A 13,782-nucleotide genomic window follows, 5' to 3' on the forward strand; every position below is an offset into this window, starting at 1 on the left:
GGTGGCGCTGGTGAACACTCTCAAGGTTCGCTTACACCCAATAAACATAAATACCCACGAGAGCAGCAGATTGTACAGCCGTCCCCGTAGCTCAGTTGGTAAGAGCACCGGACGCGATATTCGCAGGTCGTGGGTTCGGATCCCACCGGCGGCATGGTTGTTTTTTCTGCTGCTTTATGAATAAATTTCTTCTAGTGATTTCACAATCCAAGTATTATTCTCCCACTGATAAGCACAGCACATCAAAAAAAAATAGCATTCCCCTATGCACCTTGGTTTTGGTGACTGTTCGCTCCCTTCATAAGTTTGTCAAACGGGCCCCTCATTTCCTTTACCTTGCCTGCTTATATATATATATATATATATATATATATATATATATATATATATATATATATATATATATATATATATATATATATATATATATATATATATATATAAAGTAAAGAGTTGAAGTACACTTGAGGCAACTTTTAATAACCATGGGGCTTGAACGGTGCACTGTCCTTAATCCGGGTAATATAATAATATATATTCCATCTTTCCCAATATAGAAATCTTTACTATACAAACAGAATTCTCTAATATAACTCTGGCGTGCTTTTCACGACAACTTTTTACTTTTCATAAACTATATTTGAGGTCAGCGAAATAGTTTGTATCGCAGGCTACGGTTCACACTGATGGAACCAGGACGGCATCGTCATTAAGCAAGGCAGTACGTATGTATAAATATTTGTGATGCGTAATCTCAATTGACTGTTATTGGCAGCCGGCTAAAACATTGTCAGCATATCTTGCAAAGAGTTCCTTCAGACTCTAGTAGCTGACGCTCACTATCCAGGCGCTACTTATATATTCATTAAAAAAACTTTTGTCTCTTCTGTTGAATATATAGCAGTGGTTGGTTACAGTGAGTTTGAATGCAAGAATGTCGAACAGTGGTTAGGAAACTCTTTCCGACACAGATTAACCAATCTGAGTAATGAATTTAGAGTTTTCTTTTGGGAACGGGTTGTAATGAAGGCGCAAACCCAACACAGCAATGGGAGTAGGAATGCCCCTTCTCCTCTGCCTCACGACATTCGACGTGCAAGCGTAGGATAAGGAAAACCGCCTGAAGAGCTGTTCAATGCTCGACTTATAATTTCTTCACTGCACTCTGAGCACCTCATTAATGGCATGCCTGCATTCTATTATAGCCATCCACCACTAAATCTAAGGTAGCGAAATATCGTATCTTCTCTCGAAAGTAATGGATTTCATTGTTTCACCAGATGAAGCGCTAAATAGCAATTGAATCCCTAAAATAAAACTTGACGACATCATACTTAACGCCTTTGTGTTTTAATTTCAGAGCAGCCAACTAGAGTGTTTAACTGAAGTGTGCCGAGTTACTGCAGCCTTGTCCGAAATTGTATAGACACTGAATATAAAAATGATCATGCGGAAATTTGTTACCGAATGATATCAGATTTGACAGAACACACATTTATGCGCAAAATTTGTTTTTGGATTATTCATAATAGCTAAAGATTCAATTTATGATGTTCATGATATAGAACTCGGAATTTTTTATTGCTCGCAGTGTGTTGTAGATTCAAAAACACATACCTCGTCCAAAAACACATACCTTTAAGCGTCATATCAGGCAAGCAACGTTCCCCGTGGTTCGCTGCCGCATTAAAACGCCTTTTAAGTAAAAAAAAATGAGTTTATCGTAGAGCGAAAACCACCGGTTGTCCTGATCACTGGGATGTGTATCGTGCCATAACATCTGAGTATCGAAAAGCCTTAAGAAACGCCAAGCAGGTTTTCTTCCAGAGTACGCTTCCGTTTTTGTTGATTGATAATGCCAAAAAATTTTGGAACATCATTTCTGGTCCCAAGCATAAAGCAATAGCTCTGAACGATAGAAGCGGCGCAGCCATTCCTTCATCAGAATGCCCTCAAGTGCTAAACGACGCCTTCTCAAATACTTTTTTACAGCAATCATCTGTTTCTCTGCCCTCTTTTCAGCCTGTGCAGAATCCATTAATGGACCCAATTGTGTTTGACAGTCTTGGTATAGAAAGTCTAAATAATATTCTCAAAATTTCTTCGTCTTCGGGAATCGACGACATAAATTCTCAATTTTTAAAGAATACAAGTGTTTATTCTTCCATTTACTGGTGTGCACTGTTTTCGCAATCTTTGAATTCAGGAAAGCTACCCGGGGACTTGAAGGTGGGTAATGTGGTACCAATATTCAAGTCTGGTGATGCTCATTGTGCTCTTAATTACAGACCCATATCATTAACGAGTGTCCCGTGTAAACTGTTTGAACATGTCATTTATTCTAATCTGGTTAAATTTCTAGAAAATCATTGGTTTTTTTTCCCTCATCAGCATGGCTTTCGTCAATCATTTTCTTGTGAAACGCAACTCATTTCCTTCACCCATGATTTATTTGATGCATTAAACAAGGGATTTTTCATTGACTGTGTATTTTTAGATTTTCAGAAATCATTCGATCTTGTTAATCACCAACTACTTTGTTTTAAGCTCGGCAAACTAAACATCGACCCAAACATTCTTTCATGGATCGAGAGTTTTTTTGCGTAACAGAACTCAATTCGTCACTGCAAATAACGCTGATTCCTCACCATGCTGTTACCTCCGGCGTGCCTCAAGGTTCCGTGCTCGGGCCGCTATTGTTTCTAATATAGATTAACGATCTACCAATTTCTATTAACTCCACAATTAGGCTTTTCGCAGATGATTGCGTTATTTATCGGGTAATCTAATCCGCTTCAGATTCATACTTACTTCATAGTGACCTAAATAAGGTATCTAGTTGGTGTAATATTTGGCTCATGAGACTGAATACTAACAAGTGTAAGGTCATGCGTATTTCACACCGCTCTGCTAACGAAAATCTTATTCCCTACAATATTTCAGGTTCTCTCCTTGAGCAAGTTACCACATATAAATATTTAGGGGTTCATATAACTGCTAACCTTTCATGGCAGGCACATGTTGATTATATTGTTAACAATGCTAACCGCATGCTTGGCTACTTGCGTCGTAATTTTTCCATGGCTCCATCTTCTTTAAAACTGCTACTCTATAAAGCCTTAGTTAGATCGAAATTAGAATATGCGTGCTCTGTGTGGGACCCGGGACTTGAAACTCTTACTAATCAGTTAGAGTCAGTACAGAATCGTAGCGCCCGATTTATTTTGTCTAATTTTTCCCGCACTGCTAGTGTAACTACAATGAAAAATACTTTGAACCTTCCTAGCCTTTCCCTTCGTAGAAAACTCGCGCGAATACTAACTTTTCACAAGATTTACTACCACAATCATCAGCTAAAACGGGATCTTCTATTTGAACCATCGTTCATATCACCTCGCACGGATCATCGCCACAAGGTACGCATTCCATACTGCCGAAGCAATGCATATTTTAACTCGTTTATACCCAAGACGGCGAGCGATTGGAACCACCTGCCCACCTTGGTTGCCGACATTTCTGACACCTATTTATTCAAAAATGCCGCGGAAAACTATGTGTTTGACTAGGCTGTTTTCTTACGTAATCTTATTTGTATTTTGTTCAAGCTTACGTTTTTTCATTCCTTGCTGTATCACATTACATTTTCCATTTACTTTTTGTTTTCATTTTGCTGCATTGTTTTTACTTTTTTATCCCATCCCTTCTGTAACGCCCCACTGGGGCCCTGAAGGTATTGTAATAAATAATAAATAAATAAATAAATAAATAAATAAATAAATAGACTCAGATATTTTGAACGTGACTTACCCCGCACATCCGTGGCCTGCGGTGTGGCTTCCGCCAGTGGCAATAGGGTTTCCGGTACGGGCTAGGGTAAGGGCTAGGGTAATATCCTGGATAGCTGTGTGGGTATTCGTCGGGATGATGATGCGGGTAAGAAGGATGGTGAGGGTATGGGTCACTTGGGCGATAATCGTCCGGTGATTCAGAAGACTCTTCTTCTTCCGGCCTCGGCTTGTGGTGAAAAATCGCTCTAGCGAGCGCAACTAGAACAAGCAAAGACACATTCTTCAGCCGCTTAATACTGAGATTGCAGTATTTCCTCAATTAATTTCATTACATTTCAAGCTGGTCGGCAGTGTGCAAAGTAGCAACATCAAAGTACCAAACCAATACTATCGTTATTTTAATCTACTCAATAAGCGGTACATGCTGAGTAGGGGTTATTAAGTTCTAGTTTATTGGCACTCAAATTAGGTCATTAAGTATCAGGGTATATTGGTGTGTACGATGTAAGCTGTTTCTGTGGGGCAACACACTATAGAGAGAGGCTCAAAACAAATTTTTTCTGCACTTTTAATACAATTTTTTCGAAGAATTGCTAAAATTTTTAATCTAATGTTCACATTTAATGCAAAGTACCTTTTTCCTCTTGGTGGCTCACAATTCACCTGCATTGAATAGAGGCAGGGCTAGTAACCCACTTCGGCTGCCTTTGCACTGCCTGAGAGTTGAGGGAAGCCGCTCAAACGAGACAATCCAACATGTCTCCTTCGAGTGCATACGGTCTCCTGTTTTCAGGAAGTTTAATTTAAATCTCTACTTCATAAGTGCTGTCGCATGAAGACGTTTCGGTTAAACACGGTAAATATTTTTTTCAGCGTGCGGCTTGCGTTTCCTTTATATAATTTTCAGGTGTGAGCGAATGTTCTCTGAGACCCTATTTTCATACTCTCTAAAGCCTCGCTTGACTTTCGTTCAACAGAAGCAACATTTTTCTCCACGTGTGCTCTCTATAAATCAAATAAAGAGAGAAATTAATCTGAAGAGGCTGTAAAAACACTCCACACAAAGGGTTTTTTTTTTTTGCATAGCTTTACTGTCAGTGCTAACTGTAAGCAAGGCGTGCCAGAGGTTGGGCGCATGTGAGAGTAAGCGAAGTCTTTGCCTCCTTGCTCAGAATCAGAACTTCATCCGTAAAGAGTTATTGATATTTTATGGCATGCGAAGTACTATAAGCCAAATATGCCCAGGGGCTACGAAAAATGCCGAATTAGAGGCTTTTCAATTCATCTCGTCCGCCTTGGGACCTTTCACATGCACCAAGATAGGTTTGCACAGAGTTGTTTCTACATTTCACCTCCATCGTTACCCGGCTACTGATGCCAGGATATACTGCCGCCTTATCGTCCTGAAGAACCCCAACCTTATAAACCCTGCGCTATCTCGATGGATGAGCGCAACAATTGAAACTCTCGGTAATTTAATAAAGCGGGTAATTTTACCAGGGATCGGGAGGTGAGTTCAGGTGAATGGCTGCCCATACTCGTGCAGAGCTGTGACCCCTTTTCTGTCGACACTTTAGTTTCCGCCCTAAACATTTGCGTTGGGAGATAAGTGTTTGATTGCAGAATTACCTTCGCTTTTAAACCGCTTAGGAAAGGGGTCAATTATAAAGGCGGGCTCACATCATCGTCCCTGTGCCGAAAGGGTGAACACTACCATCCAATCTTACACGTAGGCAACGCTGCGACCGCCAGAACAACTTCATCACCTGAATTCAGGAATTCCAGCATGCAGCATACTTGCTCTCTTTCTTAAAGATCCTCGTAGCCTACCATAAGGTACCTTACAATACAACAAGTTTTTCCCACGTGTTTCACCAATCCTATGGCTAAGCACAAAAACCTAAACATACACAGATAACCAAGATAGCGTATTTTTTCAGTACTTAGTAGTATCGTCATCGTTATCTTGGCGTGTCGTAAGATTGCACCATACCAAATATTAAAACGGCAGACCCTACTCGGGAGCCTGCCTGTTTCTGCTGCTCTTTGTCAATGATCCATCCCGCTGTCTTTTTATAGCATCGTGACCTACTGAAATCGAGCGAAGGACTAAGCTTGAAAGCAAGATTTTTCTACGCCTCGGAAGGCTGGACCATTCTCATCATCACGTTCAGAGGAGTACATTAAAATATTCGATATTCACCTGACAATTAAAAGTGATGATCTTTTTAAGAACAGTGCAGTGCGTGGCTCACATCGTCACATTTAATATCTAAACCTTTAATAGGAGCGCCTCTAATAGGTCCGGAAAAAACCGCATGAATGCACAATGCGCAATCATAGAATCACCGTTCGTACTGAATTCTATATATCCCTGTGGCAGGGCTCTTCCAAAGGACTACCCAATAGAAAATTATCATGGTTTCTGATCGAGCGGCGCCGCTTCCTCAGTTTATTTATTTATTTATTTATTTATTTATTTATTTATTTATTTATTTATTTATTTATTTATTTATTTTATTTATTTATTTCTACCCTCAAGGTTGTAAAGCCTTTGTCAAGCGCAGTGGGGAGACATTTTCAAAGTAAACAATGTTAGAGAAAAACACCGGTACACAAAATATTATTCCTGTATATTGAATGCCAGCTAAGGTCATCATCCCCATCATCGTCAGCCTGACTACACCCACTGCAGGGCAAAGGCCTCTCCCATGCCTTTTCAATTAACACTGTCCTTTGCCAGCTGCGCCCACCATATGTCTGCAAATTTCCTTATCTCATTCGCACAACTAACCTTCTGCCGCCCCCTCTACGCTTGCCTTCTCTTGGAATCCATTCTGTTGGCGGTTATCTTCCCTTCGCATTACATGCCCTGCCCAAGCCCATTTCTTTCTCTTGATTTAGTCTAGGAAGTCATTAACCCGCATTTGTTCCCTGATCCCCTCGGCCCGCTTCGGTCTCTTAACGATACACCTATTATTTTTGTTTCCTTGGCTCGCTGCGTTGTCCTTAACCTAAGCTGAACCCTTTTCGTTAGCCTCCGCGTTAGTTCTTCACAATTGTGCAGAACAATAGCATCAGAATTTATACAACACTAGCCAAGCCCTTGGGAAAGCTATTTGTTTTAGCGATATAATTTCGACAGCAGCGGTTGCCAAGTGGAAGAGCGCCCGCCTCGCATGCGGGAGATGCGGGGTTAGATCACCAGTTCCGCCGGGTAACCACCGGTGTTACAATAGGGACAAGCTTTCACCTGCCTGGTTCTCGGCTGGTTTAGGGTGAAATGCCTGGGAAATGGGTCTCTGACCCCACCTTGAGTAATCTAAAATACATTGTGCCATACCGCTTTCTGGCCATAGATGCCCTTGCGCTATAAAAATTCATAATAATCATAGGTAATACAATTCCTTTAAGAAGATTGTTCTATTCTTTACAAGTACGGAGAACAAATAAATGTAATAAAAAACTATTTCGTGTAAGTAGATGGCAACTATAAACCTCTCAAAAGCTGACTTCTACAGAGTTGTGCTGAGGGTTATCTAAAGAACAGCACCTTTGTTTTGTTAAAGCCACAACCTGATGTGCTAAGTTAAGATGTAGGCTGAGTTGCGGCAAGCTTATATATACGAATGTTCTAATTCGTAATTATAAAAAATATACTGGACACGAAGATCAGCTGGGAAACACATGCCCATGCTCTCATGGTTTGGACAGAGGGAAGATTCCAAAGGGCACGACTCCTAACGCCCTGCCTGGTGCAATTTACTTGAGGGCTGCATCAGAGTTCTGTTCATAGTTCACGCTAAGAAACAAAATGGTGCCTGTCCAAGAAATCGTCTTGTTTTAAGCTCCGAGTCGTTAAGCCTCTCTTTTCCTATTGTATGAAATTGCTCAATTCATTCACCAGCACCAAAATACTATTGATTTTTTTTTCGAAAAACCTTCGGACAATTCGCTCATGGTCCTGTATATACACTAATTTCTCTTTTTAAATGGTAGTTACTTTTCAATAGGTGATAGATCTCGAGCTAATGCTGTAAACAAGAAGAAAGGCATCATTTAGGAAATATGTACTCATCTACTGCTAGCACTTACTTGAAGATAAAAAAATGACGACGGAGAAAACCGCTCTGGCCCTCATTCTATCGCTATGCGCTTACTGCAACGCCTGCAGCTATTCCTATTCTTCGATGAAGCACGCTATCCTTTTAAATGGGTCTATTCTTATACGTGTGCTTACAAGCAGTGGCTTGTGCATACAACAGCTGTACACAAAAAATACTGATGACGCATCTTTCTTGTGAAAGCTACCCTTCAGTCTGTTGGTCAAAAGAGAAAACAGACATATAAGGTCTATTGTTCCTCACCAGTGATACGTTGTTAGTCAGGTATACAGGATTAGCTGTCTGTCCTACTTGATATATCGAACGAAGGTAAACAACCCAGGTGCAGAATTCTCTGTAGGAGGCTGGTTCCATTTGAACACATCTATTCGTCGCGTGTTCCTCTTTATATCGACCGTTCTTAGGTTCCGACAATGTGATCGCTACACTTATGACAACGTTAGAATTTTATGCGAAGGTTACCATCAAGCACACTTCTCCTACCCGCCTTTAAACTGATTAAAATTTGTACTTACTAATGCACAAGCTACCGCTTTCATTTATGAAACGCAGCTGCTTACAAAAAGTACTGATGCTTAGAAAGTTTTCAAAGTATGTCTAATGCTACAATACCAGAGGAACTATCAGTGCAAATAGAAACTCTATGTACACACAACAGAATTAAGTCAAATGTTACTTAGATTATAATTCTCTGAACAACTACCTCACACAATCATTTGCGCTAATTTGACGGTGAGAGCTCTTTGGCTTCTGTTTTAGACACATGTCTCTGGATGTTGCATTTGTCCCCTGCGTGTATTTTTGCTGGTCTGTTTGATTCTACATCGCCCTCAAAGGAACAATGGTTGTGGCAGAGCTACTGCAGCGCCAATACGATTTATGCACAAAAAGTTAAAATTGATCCCTCTGTCATCTCATTCCTTTCTCGTTTCTTCCTCTGCGTCCCTGCCCTGTGTGAGCAGCAAAATTGTTTTAGGAATGCTATGAGAAACCGCAAATATAGTTGTGGTCTTCGATGTGCTGTCTAGTCAGGTATGACCATTCTTTGAACATACGGAAAATTTACTGCCACTTCGAATTGTACATTTCCTCCTTTTTCTAATATTGTTACTCAGACGAGGCGATTGAAAAAGCAGTGGTTGACTACGTACAGCTCGCGAAAGGCTCCGCAATCAACAAACCACGCCATCCTCACCTGTCCAGTCTTGCGATTCTTCTGCTTACTGCCAAGTTAAATTTTCTGGAGGCGTCGAGCTCAGTCGTTGTTGCTGCTGTCTCACAAGTTATGGCACGTGCCCACAGTGGGGGATTGGCCAGGTTTTGGTGCAGATCCAAACAGGAAAGAATTCATTGAGTTTTATGTCAAGCGGCTGATAAATATGCAGTAATCATCCTTGCCTTGACGTTTTGGCGCTTTTCGTCTTCCCTAGTGAAAGCGCAGTTTGCAGAGAAGCGTTTCCCGCTTGCCCCTTCCTTCTCTATCTCACTGACCGGAAGACACGACGGCACCACCACGTCGACGGCGATACCCCACTTACCTGTGACGGCGGACACACATGAGAATACAGCGCCTCGCCCGTGCCGTGCGATATTACACGAGCCTTTGCCGTAGCCTTATCAGGACAACTATCATATGCCTAGATCCACAGAGCCATCGCCTGCGTTATGGCGGGATTATCTTCTGTTTCGTTCCTGTGGTGATAAGAACGACTAACTTGCGCGGCGTCGTTCGTGCTGTGCTCTCTCCGCAGTCGGTACATTTATTTTCTACATCGCCATCGCCGCCGACGGAGTAGCAAACGACACCGCGCAGAATGGCCCGAAGACAATGGTAGCGCAAACTACGCAGGCTGATAAATACTGCCGTTGCCCTCAGTCATAACGTTGCTCTGTTCCTTGCAGCCATATAACAAAATATGATAATCTAAATATGCTTTGACGTCCTCGGTGTCAACATGCGTCTCTCTCAATTGGACACAAGAATTTTATTGCGGGGGAATTATACCACTAAGTATGTGCGGGTGCTGTGTAAGTTCTCGCTCCGATTCAGAGTACAACAAGCGCAGTGAGAGAAACTGCGGTTATCATGCAGAGATTTGTTTTCCAAAGCATGACATAGATTTGTGGTTCTGGCTATAGTCATATTCGTAAATGGAATTGGCTGTAAAGTAAATGATACGCTATAATGTAATGTTTCAATAAGATTTACACCCATACTGATTATGAGCCATTCTAATGTGTTAAGTTCTATGGGTCGTGCTTCAAATCATTAGTGGTCTAAGGGGGCATTAGCCACTAATTATTTGCAGCATGACCCATAGAATATAACACATAAGAATAGCGCATAATCAGTATAGGGTAAAGCTCATTGAAACATTACATCATAGCCAGCGTTTACTTTACAGTCACTTCTATTTACAAATATGACTACAGCCAGAACATCAGTTCTATGTCATACATTGAAACAGAAATCTGTGCATGATAACCACAGTTGCTCTCACTGGGCTTGTTTCACTCAGAATCGGAGAGAAAACTTACACAACACCCGCACACGCTATGCTCCACCCTCTACAGGAAAAAGTGGTCCCACCTATTTTTTTGTGGAATCGGTAAGGTCTACTGATAGGTGCACAAAACTTGATCAGTAGGTGAAAAGGCAAGCTTTGTTGGGAAATGCACAGAAAATTGTTGGCTGCTTTACATCACGTTGCCTCAGGAAAAAAATTTTGTCCCTAAAAGGAGCAATTTTTGAATGCATGTTCTTTTGTGTGCAATGCGCTGCGATATGATGTACATGAATACCGATTTGGAATTCATCTGCGCCACCTGAATAATTTTCATTTTTTGTTCCAATCCAGTTTTGGTTATCAAAGCTGGAGTACAGCTGTGACGTCACAGATTATATGAAGAGTAGTGCGACGTCAAAAAAGTGGGAAATATTCGGAACTTGCTCTATCATTTATCCTGGCTTGCGTAAGAGCACATGTGCTTCGAAAAGAAGAAAGTAGCTTCCATGCTGCAATTTTCGCATGCCTCACGTGAACATAACTCGTCGTTTACGTCACACCAGTCGTTCTGCTCAAAACCGAAACGGAAAGAGTGTAGGATGAAAAAAATAATTCAAACTTATTTTTCGCTTTTTCACCCAATCCACCACTCTATTTTGTTAATGCGCTGCGTGTTAACTACAAAAAGACAACACACAGCTAAAACTCGGTGTTTCTGCTCCTATCAGTGCACGAAGCTCCAGAACTATTGCTGTTGAAAGGGAGCGACTCCTCGTCCACACCAGTGAGATTACAAAAGTTTCCTAATGCACGCAATTATCATTAAAAACAATAAAAAATGATGGTTATGAAGCCAATTAATACTGAAGTATAATTTTTTGCGCAACTGCGGACGCTATATCGCAGGCAAGGTTATAAAAGTAATGAGGCTCTTAGGGTCATCATTTTGCAGTGAATTTTTAGCGACGCTCGAGGCTTACTTCGTTCTTTGCACTAGCACAGTATCTTTCTCTTTTGTTTTGAACCAACGTGTATTCTATCGTGAGAAAAATACTGAATGCATAGAGCTGTCACATCTGAAACACATGGAAAACCATTCACTCATTGCATTGCGTTTCACCGATGACAATGGCACAAGAAGCCATTGTTTATCAGCAGTGGCGCGCTGTCACTGAAAGACACGTTCACGGTCAGGAGGCTGTCACGGTACCAATGATGGATTCAAGTATATAAAATGGCTCTAGCCTTTATTCTGCAATTCAAGCAACTACATCCCGAGCTGACCTACTGACGCTTTTCTTGTGTGGTTTTCTTTTTAATCCCTCGCATTTTTATGCTTACTATGTTCTGTTGCTTTCAACTTGCTTTAAAAAAAGTCTTTGAATAGAGGTTGTTGCTTGAACGCAACAACCTCAAGTCTTATATTCAACTACATTGGTATGCAATTAGAGCAGCATAAAGGGCACGCTAGGTTACAAAATTCCGAGGCGAGATTACCTAAAACATCCAAGAGACGGCCCCTTAATTTCCCACAAATATTTATGCAACAATAAATAGCATAGCCTGCCTGACACGTGACAATATCTGTAATTTTGGCCGGCTATCACCTGCAGAAATTGTATAGATTGTTTTTACATGCGCATCATTGATGAGACTAAACTGATCTTCACGTGCCCGAAGAGAAAACTACAGGATTGCACTTACGCCTGCTTCTGAGCGGAAATGCGAAAGCCTTTCCGTTTTTTCTGTTCCTCCCTCCATTGTTCGTTTTTATTTGTTACTTGAACATTTTTATGTTTTCATTTTTAATTATTTTTATTCTTTATTATATTGTATTTTTGTTTTATTTTTATTCCATTTTTATACTAAGTAAGCGTTCTCACGCATTTGCATTGTTCTTCTTCAAATCAGTACACAAAACATGCTTAAAGCACATCATTTCTTTTTACTAATTACATTGTTAATTATCTAATTAGATTTAGTAGATCTTTCCCAATTTGAAGATCTGCTGACACACTACCCAACACAATCAAACTTTTGCAAATTTATCTCCTCAGAACGACATATTCGTGGAGACAAAACTTGCGGCCCTTTTGCTGACGCGACATAATGATATAATGTTTTCGCGTTAGTACACATAATGGAATTCTAATGACATTTTTTATGCCAGCGTTTTTCGGTCACTGGCAGAGAAGCTCCATCAGCTTTCGAGAACCAGAGAGATGAACGGTTTATTGAAGAGCGCACGCAATAACTGTTAGGTCAAGATCTCAGTAGATCTTGCACCACGGGGATGAAGGCCGACTTGGCTTCACTCCAAGAAAACAGACATCGAATTAAAAAAGAAGTCGAAGGTTCCAAGATGTAGAAAGTAGAGAGCGGCAGGTTACATGGAAAGTGTTTTGTATTAGCGTGGGCAGAAGAACGCTGGTTATGAGTGGTAGGAAAGAAGCTCCAATTCGAAGGCAGTAAAATATGCTATCAATTTTTATTTATATTTCTGAATGGCACTTTTTTGCGCAGCTTAAAATGGTCTACGTAGACGCAGTAGTAGATGCAAAGGTATTAGATGTAAAAAAATTTTCTTTTCATGGCACTGAATCTCAAATGTGCTTATCTAGGCCGGCGTTGCGTCGCATGTTGGATTACTCCAGCACGAGATGGCGGGTGTCTGGTTATGAAATTTGCGGACACGTTGCTCGCCCAACTCATTTCCTTGAAACTCTGCGTAACCAGCTATCCACTGCATTCTAGTGTAGGAGCAGCCAGGGACTGCGTGGCTTCGCCTATGCGTTTTTTTTTAGTCGGGGAGTATTCTTAGCGCTAGACTAAACCAATAATTGAGCTTGATCCCTTGATCCTACTGTGGCTAAGCAATGCCTTACTTCAGTCTACCTGTTCACGAATCCATTCTATGTCCTTCCAGCAAACTCTGCTTGGCAACAGTTCCCGGCTCATGGCACCTGCTTTGAATTACGACTGACGAGACTTGAAGCATAAACGCCCCCCCCCCCCTCCCCTCCCGCCATAACCTACCGGTATTTCTACCGCTAAATTCTCACACCTTTGCGGCCAGACCCATGCCTTCCCACATGTAGCTCATACAACTATTTTTCCCCTTTCGGTTCGCTCTACCGGGAGCCATTACTACTGCGAACATGTCTATTTTACAGCTGTGTTTCGAAATCAGAAGACAGTCTTTTTTTTTTACGCCATTGTTACTCTGATGTGAATTGTTGTTTCTTGCATTGTTTATTGGTTGACGGCTTTGGTGACGTCCAGGTCAACAAGTCATTTGAGAGCTGCGGCATGGATAGGCCTAGTTCAGACAGTGAGGAGTTTCGAATCGATGACATGATCTTG

General features: G+C 41.2%; 1 protein-coding gene across 1 annotated transcript in view; it reads right to left on the bottom strand.

Annotated features, from left to right (window-relative positions):
- Positions 1-7,984, bottom strand: part of LOC144134797 (uncharacterized) — a 17,176-nt gene extending 9,192 nt beyond the window's left edge. The window contains exons 1-2 of the mRNA XM_077667628.1: positions 7,884-7,984; positions 3,808-4,046 (exon numbers count right to left, since the gene is read on the bottom strand). Of these exons, the coding sequence (XP_077523754.1) occupies positions 3,808-4,046; positions 7,884-7,929 (285 nt within the window). The 5' untranslated portion in view covers positions 7,930-7,984. The remainder of the gene's footprint in view (positions 1-3,807; positions 4,047-7,883) is intronic.
- Between the last annotated feature and the right edge of the window lie 5,798 nt (positions 7,985-13,782).

The sequence above is a fragment of the Amblyomma americanum genome, chromosome 5, assembly GCF_052857255.1.
Source record: "Amblyomma americanum isolate KBUSLIRL-KWMA chromosome 5, ASM5285725v1, whole genome shotgun sequence".
Taxonomy (NCBI): domain Eukaryota; kingdom Metazoa; phylum Arthropoda; class Arachnida; order Ixodida; family Ixodidae; genus Amblyomma; species Amblyomma americanum.